We start from the raw sequence: 23525 nt of genomic DNA on the forward strand, positions 1-23525 counted from the left end.
GATCCCTGATTCTCAGTTTTGCCATCTGTTTTTCTTTAAATGTTTCACATCTTTTTAAACTGATGTTCTCTCAGAATAGCCAGAGATGTGTTCATGATCAGAAAACACAAAGAATACACTGAGAGCCACAGACCACCCTAGGTTGTTGGGATTCAGCTAAGCAGCAGAGTCTGCTCTTATCTTCCCTGAGGAGAAGAGATTGGGCAAAGGCTACTGAGAGGCAAGAAGGAGGAGTTTATCCATGTGAACTATTAATACAAAATCTGAATAAGGATTAAGAGGAGTTTTAATCGTAATGACCATGCATTGTAAACAACAAAAACACCTTTAGCGGTGGAGGGTTGGGTGCGTTTTCTTGGGGAGAGATAAACAACAGACAAAAGTTGCCCTTCTATACAAGCCCAGCCTGGTGAAACAGTTTCTGGGGATAAGGTTACCAATGGTCTGGAAATCTCAAAGGCAGCTGCTTCACCAGAAGCCCATCTCAGCAAGAGCGATGACTCATCAAACTCCCTGGAGCTCCAACCCAACTTACAATCAGTTCCATCACACCAGTCTCCTCTCCCCAGACTGTGATTACTTAATAAGGCCTTAGGGGCAGGCCTTGTGAATGTGAATCTTTCTGGGCTTTCCAACCACCTAAGTTTTCTTAGCTTCCTGATTCCTGTGAGCTTCCCTCATTTCTTCAGAAGGAAATGTTTCTATTCAGAGGAAATTATACAAGAGAAAGTGCCTGATGACTGGACTGTGGCATATCTATACTACAGAATAATATTTAGGAGAAAAATACTGGTGGAACAGACTTTAACGATCATGTAGAGTGGAGAGAAATAGTATAAAGACTGCATATGTCAGCATTGATTCTCTTTGACCTTGAAAAGGCAAGCACATAAGATAGAGTCCTGATCCTTGATTTCTCAGAGCTTCCTGCTGGGTACCTGTTTAACTCCAGAAGAGAAACAGGAAGACCTGAGGGAAAGATGGGGTATTTCTGAATGTCTCTTGAGTAACTACCCTGAGAACAGCCTATTATTCTTTGTGATGAGGGTGGGAGACCCACTCAATCTTCCAAGGGCGTGAATAAACACACATCCAAATCACTTTCCTAGCCAGTGTGTTTGGGTGTAGGGATTTTCACATATGCAGCACAGTACACATTTATGACAGTGGACATAGAAACATTAAGTTTGGAGGATGCTGTTCACAGCTAATCCCACCAAAGAAAGGTTTTATAGAGGGCATCAGTAAAAAGACATAGCTAGCTATAATTGGACTCTCAAGAAAAACAAAAGGAAAAATATAAATAATCATCTCAGTAATTTTGGAGGCTGAAAATAACCAAAGTCTCAGCTGGAAATTCCCACAGGAGAAGTCTGAAGATGTAAGTTCCAGTCATCAATCTGATAGACTGAGGACTAAGAATAGTTGATGTTTCAATCCAAGTCCCAAGGATTTAATAGATGAGATGCTATAACTCTCACAGTCTGGCAGAAGACCACACTCTTACATGGTATATTATTCTATCCATGTCTTTAGCAGAAGGCTCCCACCCTCATCACAGAGAGCAGACAGTTGTTTTCAAGGTACTCTCTCAAGGGACATTCAGAAAATTCCTTTCACTCATAGAGAGAGGGGGCTGCATAAAGAGAGACTGAGAAATAGACAGACATACAGAGACAGACAAACAGACAAAAATGGCATTTGTCAAATTTGTGTGATCTGGCAGAGTATGTCTATGTCATTGATGATCCCACTGACTTCAGGAAATTATGTTTTATATGCCACACTTTAGTCCTCATATCCCTCTTGATGCCTGCCCTCAGCAACTCAAGTTCATAACTTAGCATACATATGGGTTGACTCACTGAATTTGTATTGAATGTGGCTGTGACACACTGCATATATCCTGTGGATACTTTGAGACAAATCAAGGCCTAGATCTTAGCTAAATTAGCATGCCAGGCAGGATGGTTTGCCATAGAGTTTCCCAGGCACAGTGAAAGTTAGTTCCTTCACAGAGGTGCAGGTGAGCCATTCTCTACATGGCAGGTTGTGGCTAAGGAGGCAAGCCATTCAAGGTATGAGACACAGCTGAGTCTTGAGGACAGAAGACTGAGATAAAAGCTCAGATGTGTGGTTCTGGTGGTTCTGAGGTCACAGGAACAGACTGTGGGAAGAGTAAAATCACAAGTGGAACCAGGACAGAAATCATAAATACAAACTTTCAAATGCTGGCAGAGGAAAAGTGCTCTCCAATAAAGGGGGAAATATGGTTGAACTCAGAGGAAGTAAATCATGGGTAACTGTGTCATATAATGAAAGGTGTGCTCGCATCAAGAACATGGTCTCAATGTGAGGCATTATGACAATTCCTGTAGGAAAAGACAATAATTGTGAGGGAAAGGTGCTATGTTCATGTCTTCCCTGATCAAGCCATGACTGCTGATTGCTTAGGGTGGAAAGTCTCTTATCTAACCAGAACATGAGAGCACACAGATAGAAGATATTACAGCATCAAATTAAACAACACACTAAAGAAATTGCAAAATTTCTGACAAATTTTATCTGACTTTTGCAAATAAATGCTATTAAGTCATCCTTATAATATTCCCAGTGAACACAGAGTGTGCAGGTGTAATCCACCATTGTCAGTGACTTCAAATGATTTATGAGCTGGATACTGATGCTGGCAGAGTGGACACAGACATTGGTGGCTTGAAATTGCTTGTAAAAAGCATTAATTGATATTTTAAGACTAGTAAGGCCAGCCTGTCTCTGAATTCTTACAAGGTCTTTGTAGTAGGAGGAGTCAGAGGTGACTCCAGGCAATAGAATTCTATCACTGGCAAACACGCAGCTTCTGAGAAGTCTGGAATAGGGTTTTATGGGAAAGGGCAGGTTTTAGTGCTGTTATCTATTGCAGGCCTTACTAGAGTTTTGGTTTTGCAGAGACAGATGCTGAAGACAAGTCTTATCATGTGGAAAAGAAGATAAGACACAGATGTGGGCACATTGGGGTCCAAGGAGGCCTGAGTCTAATTGGGTGATATTTAAAAAAAAAACTTCACAGGAAGCAATGAACAGAAATACATACCTTTACGGAGCCAGTAAATCTGGTGAATGTTTAGAATGATGAGTGATCAAGCAAAATAAAACTCTGGAAGGGAGACAGATAAAGTATATGAAACTCAAGAAGGAAGAAAGAGAAGGGTACCCTATAATATGCAGCCAATTGAAATGAAGCAGTCCCTAATGAATGTCACTCACTCCAATACCCACTGCCAACACTATATACTCCACATGGCAGACATACCCTAACCCTAGTCACCAGGTCAACTTCTCTCTATAAAAACACAGACTTTATGTCACCATCTACAGGCTAGCATTCTGTTGAAATTCTTTGTTACCTTCTTTTCAACAACAACAAAAAATGGATTTATTACACAGACACCCTCCTAGACTTTGTCACTGCCTGGCTTATTGTTAGCAGTGGTTTCTGTAGCAATGATAACAAGGTGAAGGTGCTCTACAAACTTCCTATGGCCACAGGCACAGCTTAGTCTCCTCCCTCTCTTCCCATAAGTCCAAGGTTTTAGCTTTATGGTTCTGAAAGCCTAAAAAATACGATGATGTGCTTCTCAATATCTACCACAGAAAAGGTATTTAAAAGGGATTGATGTTTTTTTCTTCTAAAAAGCTAGTGAAGGAATTACCTAGAACATGAATGAATGAATGAATGAATGAATGAATGAATGAATAAATGTGTCTGTGTAGTGTGTGTGTGTGTGTGTGTGTGTGTGTGTGTGTGTGTGTGTGTGTGTGGTGGGTGTGTGTATGTCCCCCAAAGTCTGATAAGGTAAACTGAGACACTTCAGTGCATTATGGAGCTTCAGAGTCATTATTAGTCCCTATAGTGTACTATGATATAATATACCAGTAGTTTCATCAAACTAGATGTCCTGAATCATTAACCTACTTTTAGAATTTCAGCAGTAACAATGTCTTTGAAAAAGCAAACCTGCTTTCTTTTTATTTAGCATCATATGACAGAGGTAGTTTGGTGTTCAGATAGTGGATACAGTTGAAAAGACTGAAACCAACATTTCTTTACCCAATCTGAAACATCAGTATCACTTTGACTTCTTTTTAATTTTTAGAGGCAGTCAAGAAAAATCAGCTAATGCTGCCATGTAACAATCTTTGGAATCACGTCACTCCGTTCATATTTATTGTTGCTGCTTGCTCTCAGGCTCTTATCTCCCAAATTTGTCCTTTTGTCCTTTGTCCTCATCAGGCTTTCATATAAAAATTAAACATATGCATGGGCCACATGTGGGGCAGGCTCTGAATGGGCCATCCAATTAGACAAGATGGATGAAGCAAAGAAGTGCAGGCCGACAGGAGCCAGATGTAGATCTCTCCAGAGAGACACAGCCAGAATACAGCAAACACAGAGGCGAATGCCAGCAGCAAACCAATGAACTGAGAATAGGACCCCCGTTGAAGGAATCAGAGAAAGAACTGGAAGAGCTTGAAGGGGCTCGAGACCCCATATGTACAACAATGCCAAGCAACCAGAGCTTCCAGGGACTAAGCCACTACCTAAAGACTATACATGGACTGACCCTGGACTCTGACCTCATAGGTAGCAATGAATATCCTAGTAAGATCACCAGTGGAAGGGGAAGCCCTGGGTCCTGCAGTGAACTAGATTGTTGGGGGGAGGGCGACAAGGGTGGGAGGATGGGGAGGGGAACACCCATAAAGAAGGGGAGGGGGGAGGGGGATGTTTGCCCGGAAACTGGGAAAGGGAATAACACTCGAAATGTATATAAGAAATACTCAAGTTAATAAAAAAAAATCTAAAAAAAAAATTAAACATGAAGTTTTCTCCTGTCATTCTAAGACCTTCCACAGTGAAGTCCAATGATCATTTCAGGACTGTCTTCTGTGCCACCGTCAAACTATGGGGTATCCACAAGGCACAGAATTCTCTGATTTAAAAACCCCAGGCACACTGCTTTCTCAACATTTTATAGCCGTTCACCTTCTCAACTTCATGTCACTCCTTCCTTGCCAATCAAAGCCTACTCAAGCATTAGCAACCTTCTCTGACCCCTGAGAAAGAATTAACCAATTCCTCCTCTAAACTCCCACAGACCTGTAATTATACTTTTGTCTTATAATACTAGTAGAGAATATCCTTAAAGGGAAAAGTAGAGTCAAATGTTTCTTTCAAATTCCAGCACTCTTACAAATTTTAGAAATGTTACTTGAGGCATCTATTCCCACAAAACCTTAATTACCTCATTTCATAGTGAACAATATTCTCTACATCAGTGTGTCTGTCTGTGAGACTGTGTGTCTGTTAATTTATCTAGTTCCACAACAACAATATCCAAATATTGAATACACATTTGTTAAATGTATTAAACTGAGTATAGTCCCAAAATGCTTTTCAGATACAATGTTTAAGTCTGTTTAGTGTTTATATAATGTTAATATGCTTATATAATGTTAATATAATGTTTAATATTCATATTTTACTCATAGAGTAAAACGATGCAGATGAAAGAAATGTGATCACTCCTCAAAACCATTCCAGCCAGGTCAGCATTCACTTGCTTACCTATTGGCTTCATCAATGTCACCATGTCTTACTTCATGCTGAATTCATATTTTTAAAGATAAACTAAAAAACCAACTGGAAAAGCAAGTGGAAAGTTTCTTCTTTCAACAAACTCTCTATTTAATTGTCTATGGGATGAGTTCAGGAGGGACTCTCACACTGAAGGTAGAGATCTCTGATTCTTGGTTAGAAATGCCAAAGATGCCTGCTGGAGGCTGTGGAAAGTGCAAGTACTTAGGTGCTCTTTTAGATAACTGCTCAAAATTATGAGAAAGAGTAAATAGATACAGGAGACAAAATGTCTAATGACAATTAACTCTAATATTCATCATCTAATGTATAGATAGTCCAGTGCCAAAAAGCAATATGTGTTACCAAATTCACTTCTACTTTTAGAAAATGACTGGTATAAATAAGAGTGCTATGAAAAACACCACCCCTGGTTGAGAGATGGGGCCACCCACCTCAAAAATTTTAACCCAGAATTCCCCCTATTAAAGGGAAATGCAGGGACAAAGAGTGGGGCAGAGACTGAAGGAAAGTCCATTCAGAGACTGCTCGACTTGGAACACATCCCATACCAGACACTGTTGCTGATGCCAAGAAGTGTTCGCTGACAGGAGCCTGGTATACCTGTCCTGTGAGAGGCTCTGCTAGAGCCTGAGAAATAGAGATGAGATACTCAGAGTCAACTATCAGCATGGGGCTTCCAAAGGAGAAGTTAGGGCAAGAACTGAAAGAGATAAAGGGGATTGCAAATTGAGGATAGAAGTTGCCTAGAATCCTGTAATTGTTTTGAAGTTATATTTTGGAGAAGTCAACTATTTTTACTCACAGTGTTCTTTCCTGTTTTAAATTTTTATTTGTTTGGCTGAGGGAAATTGTTATATGGTTTATAGACACATTAGGTTAGCAGTCTTACAAATTCCTGTGTATAGCAAGAAAAGCAATCGTTCTGTAAAGTGTGTGTGTGTGTGTGTGTGTGTGTGTGTGTGTGTGTGTTTGCGCGTGCGCACGCGCGCATGCACGCGCCTGAATGCTCAAGCACATGTATCCTTGCGCATGTGCACACATATGTGTATGCCTACAAATAAGTCCAGGAGTGGAGGCAAAAAGTGAGCCCCAGATTACTTTTCCAGTCATTTATCTACCTAACTTTTTGAAACTCGGTTTCTCACTGAATCTAGAATATTTCATTTTGGCATGACTGGCTAGATAATGATCTGTCAGGAGCTCTTGTCTCTAGACCCACCCCATCCTCTACCCTTACCCCAGGATTGGGGTTACCTAAGTACTCTATCTTGTCTAGTTAATTGTGACCAATAAACATCTATCTTCATGTTTTTCACAGCAAGAAGTTTACCCACTGAGTCATCTCCCCAGTCAAATTTGTTAAATCCTGCTGTTAAATCTTATTGTACAGAATAGGTTGCTGGGACATCATAGGTATTGAGCCTAATCCTCAGATGTTCGGTCTTCTACACTTGTTAAAGTCCTCTTTAGAGTCACTTAAATAAACTAGACTCCAAAGACAAAATGCCTACACATGAAGGTAACCCCCAAGAATGATTTATAGGAAGAACCATACTAAAGTTTATGGCAAAGGGTTTCTAATTGCTGTTACCCTCTGGATCCCACAATTCATGTAAGGTTCAATACGTTCTTGAACTTTCCCTAATAAACTTCTTGTAAACAACTCTTCATCTCAGAGTCTGATTACAGAAACTCATTTCCAGAGATTTCCTTGCCACCTTTCCCAGTGGACAAGGTTTGAACTCCTCTTGTGAAAATTCAGGCACCACTTTTGGATATGGAAAATCTCACTTGGCCCTGTCCTTCAATGAAGACCTGCTGGCATTTAATGCATCAATGCCTGGTAAGAGATAGAAAGTCAGTTTTCTCCAGGGACACATTACCTTATAGGTTCTCCAAAACCAAGTTTCCAACCATAAGCGTATGTATGTATGTATGTATGTATGTATGTATGTATGTATGTATGTATGCATGTATGTATAAGCAATATTAAGTGGACTCAATTGGATATAGAAGTATTTGTGTATCTGTGTGTATGTGCATATATGTGCACATAGAATAGACTGATGGGAAGTTATCTTGAAATCTTACTAATAAAAATAAGAACTTTCCTTTTTAAGAGTTCTCACATCTAAGTGATATCAAATTTTGGAGATTCCCATAAACATTAGTAATGTAAGGTTTAAAAATAGAAATGGTTTCTCAATAAATTGTTCTTGGGGGGTTACCTTCATGTGTTCTTTCTTACTGGACTGCATGTACATTTATGAAAGTGTGGACTCAACAGAAACAGTACTGTTATTCTTTGCTTCTAGTAATTTTCTCCATGAATGTCTATTCTAAAATTTTTAGAAGCACTTTGAAATTCTACCCTATTTACTTAAAGAAATAAAATCCTTTCCCACATCTTGATTGCTGCCATTGTAAGGCATGGATAGCTTTGTTAGAACACTGTCAGTGGAAAGAAACTGTAGTTAACTCAATGAATCAGAATGTGAGCTTAACCAAAGAGTTGTTGGATAGAGAAATTCAAATAGAAAGATAGACTCACACCCAGGACATATACTTAAATAGAAGGTAAAGCAAATGTGTTTCAAAACCTCAAGTCTCATTTTTGCAAGATTTTCACTATAAATTTTCCTTGACTCGGTGTTCTCTTTGATTCTAGATAAATGCTTAACACTGTGCTGAGAAGGTCAGTTCAGGGCACCACAGCAATATCAGCACTGCCTTACAGTCACATTAGTAGAAATCTAAAAGCCCTCATCACCAAAGCAAGTGTGTGGAGGACTGGGTTCAAAGGTCTAGGCTTGAAATTCAGCTATTTAAAATTGAAGAATATTTTATTATATGATTTTTCTTCAGAGCTCTGGTGCTAAGAAAACTAATGTACACAATATCTTCTAATATGCAGAAGCTGTTGACTTAATGCCTTAAAGCTTTCTAACATTTCACTGTGCTAACATGGGGTGTGTAAAAAGAAACTGTATTTGTGATCCTGTTATATCAATTGCTAACTGTACCTTTGCTGGTGTTGCTTAAGCCTCCTGAGCCTTAGTTCTCTCAGCTGCAAGATGGAGAAAAGTCACTATGAATGAAACCAGTCATGAACAATGCTTAAAGGACTCTAGTTCACAATCTGACTGTGATCTATCATAGTTATTGTTTCCACTTCTTTCATTTTTCAAGAGGTCACAATTCACCTATACTTTATCCTCTACCCTTCTCTCCACTGCAAAAGATTCCTACAAAATTGCTATTGTCCTTGCTGCCAAAGTTTATGAATATGTTGTTGCCCACATCTCATAGTTTTCTTGTTAGCATTTGACAGCTTTGGCTACTGCATCCTTCTGAAGTGTATGGCTCTGTTGATATTTCATTAGTCATAACTGTGTATCAGGCACTGTTCTAAGTCTTTTATATAAGAAACTCTATATTATACTATTTATAGTATTTCAGCTGCATTTTACAGATGAGCAAATAATGCTCAAAGGCATTTTCATGTTTGGTTACAGAGCTTATGAGTGATGGAGCTGGATTCAGGAAGAAGCATGACTTTATTCAAATTACTTCCCTACACTGGATTTTTATCTCACTGTACATACTTGAATAGTTTGTTCCTACACAGTTTAATGCTTCTAGATTGTTCTTTACTTGTGGTATTTTATTTTTACATGGGTAAGTTATAAATTCCTCCAAATTAATATCACACAGAGTCTGATTTATAAAATACTTGATCAAGATGTCTATAGGCCATACAACTGACTGTAAAATTCATGGAAATATTGGCGCAAGTACAAGTGTTCCTAAATCACAGTAACCAAATTTAATTCAATTAACTGGATAGTGACTCTGACATGTTTCTGTTTGTGCTATACATGTTGAATAATACAATGCCACTGCAGCTTTGGCTCTGAATATACAACACATGCACTTTGCACTATGCACACTCTCACACGCCAACAAGTGCTACCTGAATAGTGCCACATTTGAAATTATTGTATATTAGTAATTAAAGTAGCTTTATTGCTACTGTAGGTCTCTGAAAGAGAGTAATGTGAATGATAGAAGTCTGGCTAATGAGATTTTATAGGGTTAAAAGCTTTCTATTGGCGAGTTGGCAGAAACTGCTGAGACTCTATCCTAAGGTGACAGTCTAACTTGACAATATTGATCACATCATACAGGCTTCGGAGACATGAAGAATGCCAAGAATGAGAGAATTAAAGATTCTTGTTCCATAGTTTCAGAGAGCTCTGGAGGCTAGGACAGATGTGAAAGGGAGTGTTTATAGAGTGCTAATTGTCTAATGTGTGGAGCTGAGAAAGTGAAGCCTTAGTTGAGGTGGAGACACCAAGATGTTTTAATGACAAAATCATGAGACAACTGTCAAAGATGCTGCACATGGGTCATAGAAGCAGCCCAAGAGAGAGATGTCTGGTTAATAAATCAAAGCAGGATGAGTGGACCCATCTAATATATGTGAAACTAAAGCTTTAGCCACTGGTCAAGGAGCGCTGGTGTTTGTCTTACTGGGTTTGGTCTTTGAATTGATCACATACTTCTTCATGCTTGCAGTCCTCACTTTAGAATAGAATTATATATTATATCACTGTACATTGGAAGTATATAATTTGATTTTTTTTATTTTTCAAGAGGTCACTATTAAAAAGATTGTTGTTAGTCTCAGAAAACACTATGAACACTCTTGAGACTGTGTAAGAGTATGGGTCTCTGACATTTAAAAAATGCATGTTATAATCTCAAGTAGCTATTAGAATCTAGATGCCAGGGAGAAGAATGTGATCATTTCAATGATGGCTCCCCATATTCTTGGGCATCTGAATAGTTGGTCCAGAGTTGGAGACACTGGGTAAGTTTATGAAATATAGCCTTGCTCTTGAAAATGTGTTACTGGGGGCAGGCTTTTAGGTTTCAAATCTATAAGCAGTTTCCAGTGTGTTCTCTTGGCTTCTGGCATATGGTTCCAGATGTCAATTCTCAGCTTGCTTCTCCAGTTGCTATATCTGCCTGCTGCCCTGCAACCCCACAATAATGGTGACAGATTCTTATCTCCCTGGAACCATGAGCCTAAGTTAACCCATTTTACTGTAAGTTGCATTTGTAATGGTGTTTTATCTCAGCAACAGAAATGTAACCAAGGCACCTGTATTAAATTTGAGTAAACCCAATAAAACTCAGTTTTCCAAATCGTTCTTTGGTGGTAGACTTACTTTAGATTATCTTTGGTCCCCTATTATCTGGCCATGTCTCCTCATGAATAGTACCATACTACAACCACAGAAGGCATAAAAAAATGAACTCTTCCTGGGACCCAGGCAGTCCCAGGCTAATACTCACATCGTGAGGCTAAATCTCCCAAGCCAGACTTCCTTCCTTCAGGCCATACTGTCCATAACTGCTAGTGGCTATTTTTGGTTAATGCTTAATTTTCAAAGGAGGAGAAAAATGCTTACTCTCCTGGCCTACTGAGCTAAAGGAACAAGTCTTTAAATCATAGTCCAATGAGTCCATAAAGCTTAGTGTTCCTGTCTTTCCCTATTGCAGTTGATAATAGCTTCTCTCAAAGCTCCTTGCTCTGTTCCCATTCTTTCTTACAAAATCATGAACATTGTCCTGGGAGTTAAGATCTGGATCTCTTTCCCTGCAATATTTTGGAAAAAAAAAAGTTCCTTCTCCAGGTTACCAAGTCTACTTCTAGAGTATAGTCATCATCTGTTGTCTGAACACCTCCTCGAGAATTTGTATGAAATCATCAGCCTTCTTGCATACACTGGCTTAAATATTAGACTGCAAACCTAGCCTTATCTATTCCATACCTAAGTCACTTCCCTTGCCAAGCCTTCTGGGGGTTAGGAAACTAGCATCAGATTTCAAACCATGCAGACACCACTTTTAGGGACCCGCAGTACTGAGAACTCTCTTATCCCTGACCAAACAGGTTCAAACAGAATTTCCCAGGTACTTCCTAGCCCTCTCCTATCTTGTCCTGGATGGTCCTTTCATTAAAGACAAAGCTTAAATGGCACCTGGATTGCCTCCTAGAGATACTTAGACATTTCTGTTTCTGGATCCTTAGAGCATTTTGCCCTCTACCAGCATGCTCCTTACATTAGGTCCTTGGAAACCACCTGAGGCTATCTATACCTGCTTTCTCAAAACTTATGCTGAAACAGAATCTCTGAGCCCCCTTCAGCAAGGGCCATTTTCACTTATTTATGTAAGTGTGGTTTCATGGATACAGAAAGAGATTAGCAAATGTTGGATCAACAAAACATGTGGAAGTGAAGCAAGGGGGGTATATTTCATGAAGGTTGCCAGGTTATTAAACATCATTCACCCAGATTCCCATTTGTGCTTTTCTCTCATACTTGGGTTCTTTCTGCAGTCTACTTAATATTTCAGTAACACCTCAGAGCAGTTTCACATCATGAGTCTGGGATTCCTGAATGTGGTCTGTTCTTTATCCCAAGTTCTGGTAAGCAGGAGAACTAAGATATATTGAAGGAGTTTGATCCTTACAGGACCTGACTACTAAGAGTGAGCTGTGACCTCTGTACACAAGAGCTGCTTCTTGAGCCACCCATATGCCTAGCTATAGGGAGTACGCTCAGAGTTGAGGGCATACTGCAACATAGTCTCCCAATGTTTCAGATAACTGGTGTGTCATGTGATAAGGAAGTGTAAAGTTCTGACCAATGTGCTACAAGTATGAAAAAAATGAGTCAGAAAGATAAAAAATGGATGGTCATATTTATACAGGTGATAGCTGTCAGTTTCCTTTTCATGAATACATAAACAACTCTTGTCCCAAAAGCAGTTGGGCAGAATATATCCATCCAGTGACCAGAAGAGATCATTATACTTCAATACTTCTCTTTGAGAAAAATTGAATGAGAATAAAAAACAAATCCCCAATTTTATTCATATTTCAGGATTGAAAGATAATAAAGACTAATTTAAAAAAAATAAGAAAATGGACACATTTAGCCTGGATTCAGTGCTAGGACAAATTCTAGATACAGGATTACTAGGATTGGAAATGTAAATTCCAGCCAGTTAGTTAAGAAATCAACAGTGTTTCAGAAGATATGACTTAGGAACTGCTTAGAGCATCTTTAGTTGGATGAGAAGATGGCTGCAGAGAACAAGAGAAATCCTTTACCATAGCCCAAAGGTAAGTATTTTAAGGGGGCATCTGTCAGAAATGAAGAGGTTTTGCCTATATTTGTACTCAAATGTGTTCTACAGCAAGGGTGAATGGCCCAGAGTCAGTATATCTCCTTAGTATATTTGCCATTGTTTCTGAATTACTTGCATTGATATAGATTAAATTTCAAAAGATGCAGAACATTTCTCCAGTGACTAAGGGTTAATTCTGGCACAGTAAAGTTGAACATGCAACAAATGAAACACTTTTAGATAGTCACTGTGGCTGTGGAGGAAGAAAATAAAATAGAGTATTGTTGGGTATGGAGATAGAAGAACACTACCTAATTTTTATGGTCATGGAAGCACTTCTTGGGAGTTCTTGAGCTCTGACTTGAATGATAGAAATAAGGAACCTTATTAATTTCTTAAAGGAATATTGCTCAAAGTAGAGAATGAATTGTAAGGCTTTCTAGAGAAAATAAGTTTATGCAAAGAACAGGATAGGGTTTTAAATATCTGGAATGAAACAGCATTGTCACAGATGTGCAGGGCCTCCCTTCTATCTCACATCTGGAAAGGAAAACATTTGCTCATAAACATCCCAGGTGGAGGAATATCTGAAATTCAGTGCGATTGGACTAGTGTGGGCTACAGAATGGAATATGGTAACTGGATCCAGTGGGGAATATTCTGTTTCAAAATTTCAGTCAAGTCAGGGTAGATTTGGGCACATTTTCAGACATGATACCAATGAGCTGTGTCTCATAGGTTCACAGAAAAGAGAATTTTCATCAAAGGTCATAATTTCAGGTATATGGTATAGAGGGGGCCATGGGTACTAGCAAAAGTCAAGGATACAGAGTAGAACTGACTGAACTGCCCCAGCCCACATACAGTGTCTCCAAATAATCTGATATAGACATGGTTCCCATTCTTCACCAAATAGGTTCTGAGGTACATGGCAGTCTTCCTTACATATTCATTGTGAGCTATGGGAGTGGGAGCCAAGCTGTAATCTATCATGTGCTTAGGTCCTGTGTCCTTTCAGAGTCAAAGTGAGAGCTGGAGGGTGACTAAGGATGCCCTACTACAGGTCAAGCTCTACCCAATAATGCAACTGTGCTTTGGCAAGCCTTGCACCAACTTGGAACTCCCTTCTATGAATAACCCATTTAGCCTTTATGTCTGCAGGGAGCCAGGCTTTGAGCTTACTAGATTGGAGAATGTCAGTGCCACCTGCAGCTAAAGTAGGAGTTTAGGATGGAATGGAGAGACTCTTTTTCATGGGGGTTCACCATTAATGTCACTGATCCACTGTGGTAAGGCTGGTACCAAGATGTTTCCCATATATGTGCATAAAACCCCATGTCCGTTTTTAAATCCCAGGATTTTGTGCATAAATGTCATCTTTCAAGATCCCTAAAGTGGAGAGCCTGGATCTGTTCAGAGTAAAGATGAAAGCTGAGGGTGGGTTGTGGAAGCTCCAGCACAGATAAAACAATCTCGGATCCAGAAACACCACTGCTAAGGGTCCTGCACCAAAGTGACTGCCATCCCAGGAGAAACACCCTCTACTTTGTACCTACATTCTCATCTGAGGAATTCGGAATGTTCTAACCATTTTTTGAGTTGTGCTAAATTTGAGGAATGCCTCACTGCTAGTAACATTGGGAATTAGCCTCCTTCCCACTTTTCCACATGCGGGGACTTGGGAGATAAAGGATCATTTTTGTGAGGTTTCTGCATAGGAGACAGCCACTCGATATGATATTTTTAGAGTGTAGGTGAAAGTTTAAAGTTGACTACAATGGTCCTTTTAAGGATAGGAGGTCCCCCCACATAATTCACTACCCTGCCCAGATTTAACTTAGATTCCAATGGGGCAAACAAAAAAAAAAAAAATTGGACCCTTCTACTTTCGTTGCTGCCTTCTCTGAACAGGCACTATTTTCTGTCATTTTCCCTGAATAGGCACTGGTTTCTGTCATTCCTGGAGGTATAGAGGGGTGTTTAATTTGCAGAGACTAAGAAGGACCTGAGAATGGAATGTTGAAGCTCCACTCTGGAGAGAAAGACTAAAGATACTATCATTGTTCTGGTCTGCTACTCATTCCTTTAAACTGGACTGACTTGCTGAAAGGATCCCTTTAGTCTTCCCTCAGGGGATGGGGAGATTCTGCTCTTAGGAGCCAATTCACACTTTCTCAGAGAGAAGAGGACGGTATGACCTCTGAGTCAAGATAGAAACTTGCAGTAGGTCTCAGAAGCCGTTCTCGAGAGAAAAGCCTTAATAACGAAGATACCTTGTGCTCTTTTAAGGGTCTTCCATAAAATCGGGGAGGAGTTCTAGAAAAGTTTGGGGCCCAAACTTCCGCATCTGCATCCGGGGACTTGGATGACTCAGAGACCTTTAGTGATGCTCCTGGAGGCTAGAAGATTACTCAATGCTGATTTGTGGGAATGATTCCCTCCCCTCTGTTCTACGTTTAAAGCCTGGCAGTTCGGGACTCTGAGCCATTTTGTGAAGCTCTCGGAAGGGTGAGGTCTACTCAGCAGGCTCTGCATCTGCGGACACATAATTCAGTGCTGGCTCACCAGGCTTTCTGAATCCAAGGACTTGGGGGACTCAAACCCTTTTGTAAGGGTCCTCGGAAGGGGTAAGTACGCTTATTGCTTTCTTAATCCAGGGACTTAGGAGACTCGGTCATTTTGTAAATATCCTGAATGGGAAATTCCAGTCAGCACCTTCAGCCGCCTGGAACCTTGAGGACTCAACTCAGAGACGTTTTGCGAGTGTCCTGGAAAGGGCGATTCTAGTTAGTACTTCCTTCATCTAGGGACTTCAAAGGCTCAGCAACCTTTTTTTGTGAGTGTCCTGGAATGGAATTCTAGTCCGTGTTTTCTACTTCTGGCTACTTCAGAGGCTCAGAACCTGTGTGAGTGATCAGGAAGGGGGTAATTATTGTCAGGGCTTTCTACTTCTGGGGCTTCAGACACTCAGAGTCACTTCACGAGTGTTCAGGGAGGGGCTAATTATAGTCAGTGGTGTCTGCTTCCTGGGAGGTCAGAGGCTCAGGGCCATTTTGTAAGTGTCCAGGAAAGGTAAACGCTAGTCAGCGCCTTCTACTTCCGGTGACTTAAGAGGTTCAGAGCCATTTTGTGAACGTCCAAAAAAGGTAGTGACCACAGTCAGGGCTTTCTACTTCCGGTGACCTCAAAGGCTCAGAACCATTTTGTGAAGTTTCTGGAAGGTGGAATTCCCAAAATGCTTTCTGCTTCCGGGGACGTGGGGGGTGGGGGGGGGATCGTGGCCATTTTGTGAGGTTCTTGGGAGGGAGAGGACCTCGCCCTGCTTATCAGAGCCGTTTTGTGAGGTTTCTGGGAGGGAGATGACATCGTCCTGCTATCACAGCTCAGGTGAGAGTGGAGGGTGGACTTCGGAATCCTCTTTCAGGATTGAAGGGCCCCAAATAATGTAATCTAACCCCTCTGGTTACCATGACACCAAGTGGGGCCTACTGGTAGGCACAAGCCACTTGTGTTTATTCAATAGGCCAATCCTTGAGAACTGTCCAGACGCCTTTTTGTGGTTATAAGGAATAAACTCTTGTCCAGGATTAAAGACTGACTGTAAAATGGACTGGGAAAATCCCAATTCAGTTTGAGGGTCCTGCAATATTAAAGCTGTACTCCCATGGTGAGCGCTGCACCAAACAGGGATTCAGTTTTAATAATAAACCCTTTGACCATGTGCTCACTGTACACAAATAAAGAAGAGCAATGTTTAGAGGTCTCCTTAAACTAGATGGTGACTGCTTTTGGGGTGTATTTAACCCAAAATGTGGACTGCTAGAGTTTCCAGGACATTTAGAACAGTGTTTCTTAATCTGTGCGTTGAGAACCTTTTGTGAGTCATAAGACCCTTTCACAGGGGTCAGGGAAAACTAAAAGAAAGTATAGATACTTATGTTATAAATTGTATCTAAGGGGTTGGGGATTTAGCTCAGTTGTAGAGCGCTTGCCTAGCAACCGCAAGGCCCTGGGTTCGGTCCCCAGCTACGAAAAAAAAAAAAAAAAAGAAAAGAAAAAAAATTGTATCTATAGCAATATTATGAAGTCATAATATAAAGTATTAATAAAAATATTATGAAGTAATAATAAAAATAATTTTATGATTTGGTATCACAGTATGAAGAAGAACTGTTATAAAGGGTCACAGCACTTGGAAGGTTGAGAAGCAGGGATCTAGAGTGAACTCAAGTTATAATTAGATTGGGGTGTTCTTGAAGGAAATACATATGTTCATATATTTGCACATTCAATTGTGACCCCCCTATACACAGGAGAGACTCCAGAAAGAGGTGAACAGGCTTCTGTCCATCAAGATGGGCCCTGGGAATAGTTAGAGAAACTATTAGAGATAGATACGCTAAGATTTTTAAAAAGCTGCATTGTATAATTTTGACCATGCTGGTGCAAACCAAGGCTGAATTGTGCCCCTCTCCTATCTTAAATAACTGCCTTTTGGGATTTAGGGAACTCAGAGCCATGTGTTAGTTTCTGGTGTTCAGATTAGTCCATACTGCTCATTTGCAGGAATGAGCCCTCTCAAGGCTTCCCCATCCTCCACAGTCAACACTGGTTCTGTGTAAGACTTTGGACCAAAGATACCACCTCTAATTTCCTGTTAAGGCATAAGGGTGGGGGTCAGGTTTGGCCTGGGTCTGGATCTAAAGGTCAGCAAGGGCCTTCTAAGGCATACTTGAAAAACCTTCAGATTTTCCAAGATAAAAGAGGGATCCAACTCATTCTGCTTGTCTTAACAAATACCCCAGGGTTCTTTGGGATGGACTTTGTCTTTACTTCTTTCTATTCCACAGGAAGGTGAACCTGTACAGTGTGTGGTATCACCAAACAGCAGACAGAGCTACCAGAGGGAATTGTGTAGTATCTTCCAACAATCCAGGTAATCAACCACGGTGAGAAGTATAGATTTGTAGAGACCCTACATCTACTCTAACAAGGAATTAGCGTCTGCATGTATCAGTTCTGATGCCTGGAGAGCCTTCAATGGGTGACTAGCGTTGAGGGTTTATTTATGTTTTCATACTTACTGGTGAGAGTTATCTGGAAAAAGATATACTTGGTCCTAGTATTAATATCACTTTAGAGGAGTGAGATATATATGGAGAAAAGTGTTCAGTAGTTATACCTTTTATGAGGACTATATCTGAAATCAAGGAAAATATCTTGCAGACGGCATATGACCTGGCTAAGGGGGCTTAAGTGGCAGGCTTGTTTATTTAAACTGTCTCTGACAGGATATGAGAGTTTAGAGGAAATAAGGTCGGGGGTAAAGAAGAAATCTCAAGGATAGATGGAATGAAATTCAGGTGGACTTCGGGAACCCATATCTAGCAGAGATGACCCCAGATCATGTATGTGGTCACCACTGGAGATCTCACACAGAGGTAGATGACACATGTCACTAGCTCACTTTTCCTGAGAGCTTTAAGGATTTCAGGGAGGTGAGGCGTGTGATCTGAGTGGGAGACTTTGGTTAACTACAGGGGTTCCAGGACCAGACAAGTTCCAGGTAAGGATATAAGAGGATGATTGGAAGAAACTCCAGCCTATAGCACAGATATGGATCTCCAAAAAGTCTTTCCTGAACTGTTTTCTCTACAACAGTCTTTTACAAGGATGTCAGTCTGAACTCCCTGTCTTTTTTTCAGGCATTAGTCTAAAGGAGCTGAAGGACTTGACTCAAGTCATCAGAGGAAGGATCTGGTACATCAGTGTGAAGGTAAGAGCCAAGAGAATTCCATAATGTGACACAAAGATGCAGAACCTCCCTGCCTTCATGTTAATAGTGGGAAAACCTAGGCACTTTGAATGAATTCCCTTTCCTTACTGCCTGTTCCCCATGTCTCAAAAAGCATGATACCTAGTCTTAAGGAATATGGATATGGGGGGGTCATATGGAACACCCCCCTTCTTTATATTTATCCTGGATCAGACTGATCTTAAATACTAGCTACATGAGATCATACTGACTTGTTCTGGACCAGATATAAGGAGGTAAGACACATTCATGTTCTTTGATTATATCTCAGAAGCACAGAACTTAACATTTGCCTTAGACAAGAAGAGGGATGTACCTGGAGAGGCCATGTCTTTCCCTCTTTCAGGTTTTTAGGGGTGCATGCAGTACCATAGTCCTTTGACCTGAAGTTACCACCCAAGCAAATTCCTATAACAGGCTTTTGGGAAGCTGCTCCTGGATAGAAAATTTCCTCACATTTTCCCTTTCTTCTTCAGGTTTGTGAATCTTCATCCCTGTGACCTGAACAGTGTCTTGCCTGCTCTTTCCAAGGAAACTCAAGATGGAACCTACTGACAACAGCCAGAACTTCAACCTCTGGGACATCCCCCAGGCCCAAATCGAAGATAGGGGCCCCGAGGATGCCCAAGGCCCAATAGCTGAGGCAGGGGAGGTGGAAGCCATTGCCACCATATCAGGGGATGTGTCTGCTGGAGAAGAACCTAGTTCTCCTCAGAGAGCCTCCTCTCCTCCCACTGCTATGGGTTTCATTGGAGAGGCATCATTTGGCAATCCTCTAGCAGGGATGCCTGGTACTGAATTCCCTGTTCATGGTGAACTAAATGGAAAGATAGTTGATTTGGTGAGATTCTTGCTAGTCAAGTTTAGAAGGATGGAGATAACCAGTAAGGAAGAAATGATCCATAGGACCATGAGAGATTATGAGGAGCACTACTCTGTGATCTTTAGTAAGGCCGCTGAGTGCATGAAGCTGATTTTTGGGGTTGACATGATGGAAGTGGACCCTTTTGTCCACTCCTATTTCCTTTACCCTGCTCTGGGGATCACCTATGATGGGATGCTACATGGAGTTGTAGGCGTACCCAAGACAGGTCTGGTTATAATTGTCCTGTGCATCATCTTTATAGAGGACAATTGTGTCAGTGAGGAGGTATTCTGGCATGTAATGAATAGCCTAGGAATGTATGCTGGAGTCGATCATTTCATATTTGGGGATCCCAGGAGTCTCATCACTGAAGACTTTGTGCAGGAAGGTTATGTGGAATACAGGCAGGTGCCCAACAGCCATCCTCCTCGCTTTGAGTTCCTGTGGGGCCCAAGGGCGTATGCTGAAACCACCAAGATGAAAATCCTGGAGTTTTATGCCAGCATCGTTAGGCAGGATCCCAGATCCTACCCTGAGAAGTATGCAGAGGCTTTGAGGGAAGAACAAGAGAGGGCCTAGGCCAGAAAAGCCCAGCAGATAATAGATATGACTGCTCTGACCAGCACAATATGTAGTAAACTCACAGTTTATGGTCAGGCAGAACAGTAAAATAAGTGGTAGACCCCCAAATGAGAGCTATTGGAAAGAGAGTGTAACCCATTCCTTTCTTACTGTTCTGTTTGGGTGACTTAGGCTCATAATTTTTGAACATTGTTAACTTTTACTATAAGGCTCATTTACTTGAGAATTTTAAAATTAAAAATGACATCAGTAATGCCTGTGTTGATTTAGGTCAGGAGAATTTTGTTATCATAAAAACAAACAGTTTTCTAATTTGTAATATGTCACACAATCTGATACCATCAAAGTTGGAATTTCCTGGACAACAGAAAACATACTGGCATTAATATAAAAAACAGAATAAAATAAAATTTTTGTTGTGTAGCTATGTGTAGTCTCTCATTCTGGTTAACTAATTAAGATTAAAACCAAAGTAAACTGAAGGGACTCTCTTCCAAAAGCCTTCTCTGAGGATCTTATCTTTGCAAAGTCCTTTGTTATCAGTGGGACATAGGGAACACCCGACCCCTTGTTACCCTTGGATAATTGGTACATTGCAGAAGCCAGACTATGAGAAGTCCCTTTAGATTACAAGCCCTAGTTACAGAAGGACTGCAGAAGGTGGGCCCTCCTAAAAAGTCCTGTGTGGGTGCCTGAAAGCAAGACAGCATGGGAGACCGTCGTGGGAGGTGATTGTAATTAAACTGCAAGTTAGCTAAGGCTAGGTCCTTGGGAGGTGTGACTGACTTAAAACTAAGAGAAGAAAAATTCTGAGCAGTCCTTTTTCAGTGGACTTCAGAGAAGTATCAGCCTGGAAGTCTCATTCAGTGGCAAAGCACTTGCATTTCACATGCAGTCAAGAAGGTTATAGCTCTATCACATCAAAACACAGAACTTGGCGCTGCAGTGTAGGAGAATACCAGGGAAGAGAGGAGGGAGGGAGTGGGTAGGGGAGCACCCTCATAGAAGCAGGGGGAAGGGCAATGGTATAGGTGTTTGCCAGAGGGAAAACCAGAAAGGAGATACATTTGAAATGTAAATAAAGTAAGTACCCAATAAAGGGAAAAACATAGAACTAAAGTATTCAGAGAAGAATCTAGTTCTGAGGCATGAAGAGGAGATACAGATTAACATATCTTATGAACTCAAGGTTTACTGCTGTATTCTATAGGAGGTTCTTAACATACATAGGGTCAATCATGGGAAAGGGAGACTTAGAACTCCTAGACAGGGCTTCTTTATCTCCTCGGCACTGGAAACAAAGATGATTACTAATATTATTTTAAATGTTTCTTAGGTTTATGAGTATTTTGTTCGCATGTAACTGAGTGTAGTATTTATGTCCCTGATGCCTAGGGAGGCCAAAAGTGGGTACCAGATCCATTAGAATTGCAGTTAAAATGTTTGGGAGCCTGTGAATACTATAAACAAAACTTTGCTTCACTGACTAAAAGACCAGCAAGTGCACTGATTGGCCAAGTTTTCTAATCCTGGATAAAATAATTATGTGTGTCTACAGTGTGAGGTCAATGTGCACATGGTACAGAACACTTAAGGGCAGCATAGGTCAGTTTGTATGTTGATTTTTTCCTCCCACCATGTTGAAGCAGGACCTCTCAAGTTTCTGCTGCTGCCCTTCTGACTCTGGGCTAGCTGTTCTGAGAGACTGTGGTCAGTTCTCGTTCCTGTACCTCCCATCTTGATAGAGGAATGCTAAGCTTTCAGTTGCACCCAGTTGAGCCTTACTCTTTCTGTGGTTTGGGAGGGATATAGCTCTAAATATCAGGCCAGAGCAGCTAGCACTTTTCCCCTCTGATCCTTCACCTGCAGCCTAAGATACCATTTTAGTTCAGTTTTCACCACTGTAATTTTGCCCTCTCTATGTACTCACTTTAGGTAGATGGTGAACTATTAAAGGTAGTGCTTTGACTGGAAAAGCCTCTGGGAGGGATAGAAGTGAGAAACTGATCCTGGACTCACACTGTAGGAGTTTCCCTCTATCTATTTTGACATATGTCCAAAAAGAGGCGGGATTTAGTGAGTTTTATTCCTGAAATTTCACAGTGGCTGCTTAGCTATAATATGCCCCACTGAGCTACATGTTCTCTTGATATATCCTGGCAAACAGAGTGAGTAGCAAGACCCCATGGTAGAAGGGGCTGGAATCAAATTATAATAAATGTAACAACCGTCTATCTCTTATAATGATTCTACTCACTAAGAAACTATACTGGGCCCTTAAATTCAGGACACAAATTCCAGCAGCCCCTTTGAACAGGCTTTATCACTTCCTACAGGAATAGCATCACACCTTCCAGCCTTGGGAATTTTTCTAATTCTTGGATAATTATTGACAGTGCTGGGTGGAGACCACAGTTCTGCATGCACCTTTCCTTGCCTAATGCTCCTATTGCCTCCTCTGGAGACCAGAAAGTCACTTTCACATTGCATGTGATGAAGTGTTCAGGCAGAGTGATTAGGTGGAACATACAATAATGTTAAATTAAAACGAATGCATGAATTTCATGGTGTATCTGGTCTTAGAAGCCTGACCAAGACATAAAGTTACTCTCTCACAATCTACAGTAGTTACTTTTTTTGGACAAAATTGACAGGGGCATGTCATCTACATCTGGCCTTCAGTGAATACTACAGCACTAGCCTGTATATAGGAGTGTCATTTCTAAGCATTTACCACACTAATACCTCATAAGAAGGTATCCTTACCCTGGGACCTCCAGCATGTTTTTATGCTAGAGAAAAATATATGATAAGCCATGGGGTGTTTAACTGTCAAAGACAGATTCTGCTTCACCTGTACTGTTCATTCTCCTAAGGCATTCACTACTCATCTTTATCTCTGATGCTTTTAAGACTTTCATCACAATAAGGTATCCTCAGCTCCAGTATTCACTAAAGCCGCAGCGTTCAGCAGTAGTTCTTTGGGGTGAGCTTCATCTTCTTTGGCAACAGTTTGGTCCTGTAGCTAACACCAAATGCAATTCAGCAGCTTCAGACCAGTCCTCTAGGTAGGTAGACACTATGCACACACCAACAGCAATAGTTCAGTCCTTTTAGCAAGCAAGCAGCTGTAGTTCAATCCTGAAGAAACTACCAGACTTGCTAACCAGCCTGAGGCAAGGTTGCTGAAGCAGCAAGCTGCCACAGGAGCCTCAGTAGCAGTTCTTGGGCAAGTTTCTCTCAATGCTGGAGTTATCACAAGTTGATCTCAATAGTGCTATGTAAGTCAAACCAATACGTGAATGTCTGTAGTCAAAAATAACAAGGCAGAGCAAACCAAACCAAGATTCAGTGCTCATCTCATACTGTCTGTGGGGTCATATTTACACTTTCATGTC

At 40.8% G+C, this 23525-nt stretch overlaps 1 protein-coding gene across 2 annotated transcripts; it reads left to right on the top strand.

The window, feature by feature from the left end:
* Positions 1-15178: 15178 nt before the first annotated feature.
* On the top strand, positions 15179-20550 carry Magea9 (MAGE family member A9). 2 transcript variants are annotated; one of them, NM_001419558.1, is made up of 4 exons: positions 15179-15492; positions 17716-17801; positions 18571-18641; positions 19157-20550. In NM_001419558.1, the coding sequence occupies exon 4, from the start codon at positions 19222-19224 to the stop codon at positions 20122-20124; it is 903 nt and encodes a 300-aa protein (NP_001406487.1). In that variant the 5' UTR covers positions 15179-15492; positions 17716-17801; positions 18571-18641; positions 19157-19221; the 3' UTR covers positions 20125-20550. The 2 variants fall into 2 exon arrangements, with proteins under 2 accessions (NP_001406487.1, NP_001406488.1); NM_001419559.1 differs by lacking the exon at positions 15179-15492 and adding an exon at positions 16135-16252.
* Positions 20551-23525: the final 2975 nt, after the last annotated feature.

The sequence above is a fragment of the Rattus norvegicus genome, chromosome X (genome assembly GCF_021556685.1).
Source record: "Rattus norvegicus strain SHRSP/BbbUtx chromosome X, alternate assembly SHRSP_T2T, whole genome shotgun sequence".
Classification (NCBI taxonomy): domain Eukaryota; kingdom Metazoa; phylum Chordata; class Mammalia; order Rodentia; family Muridae; genus Rattus; species Rattus norvegicus.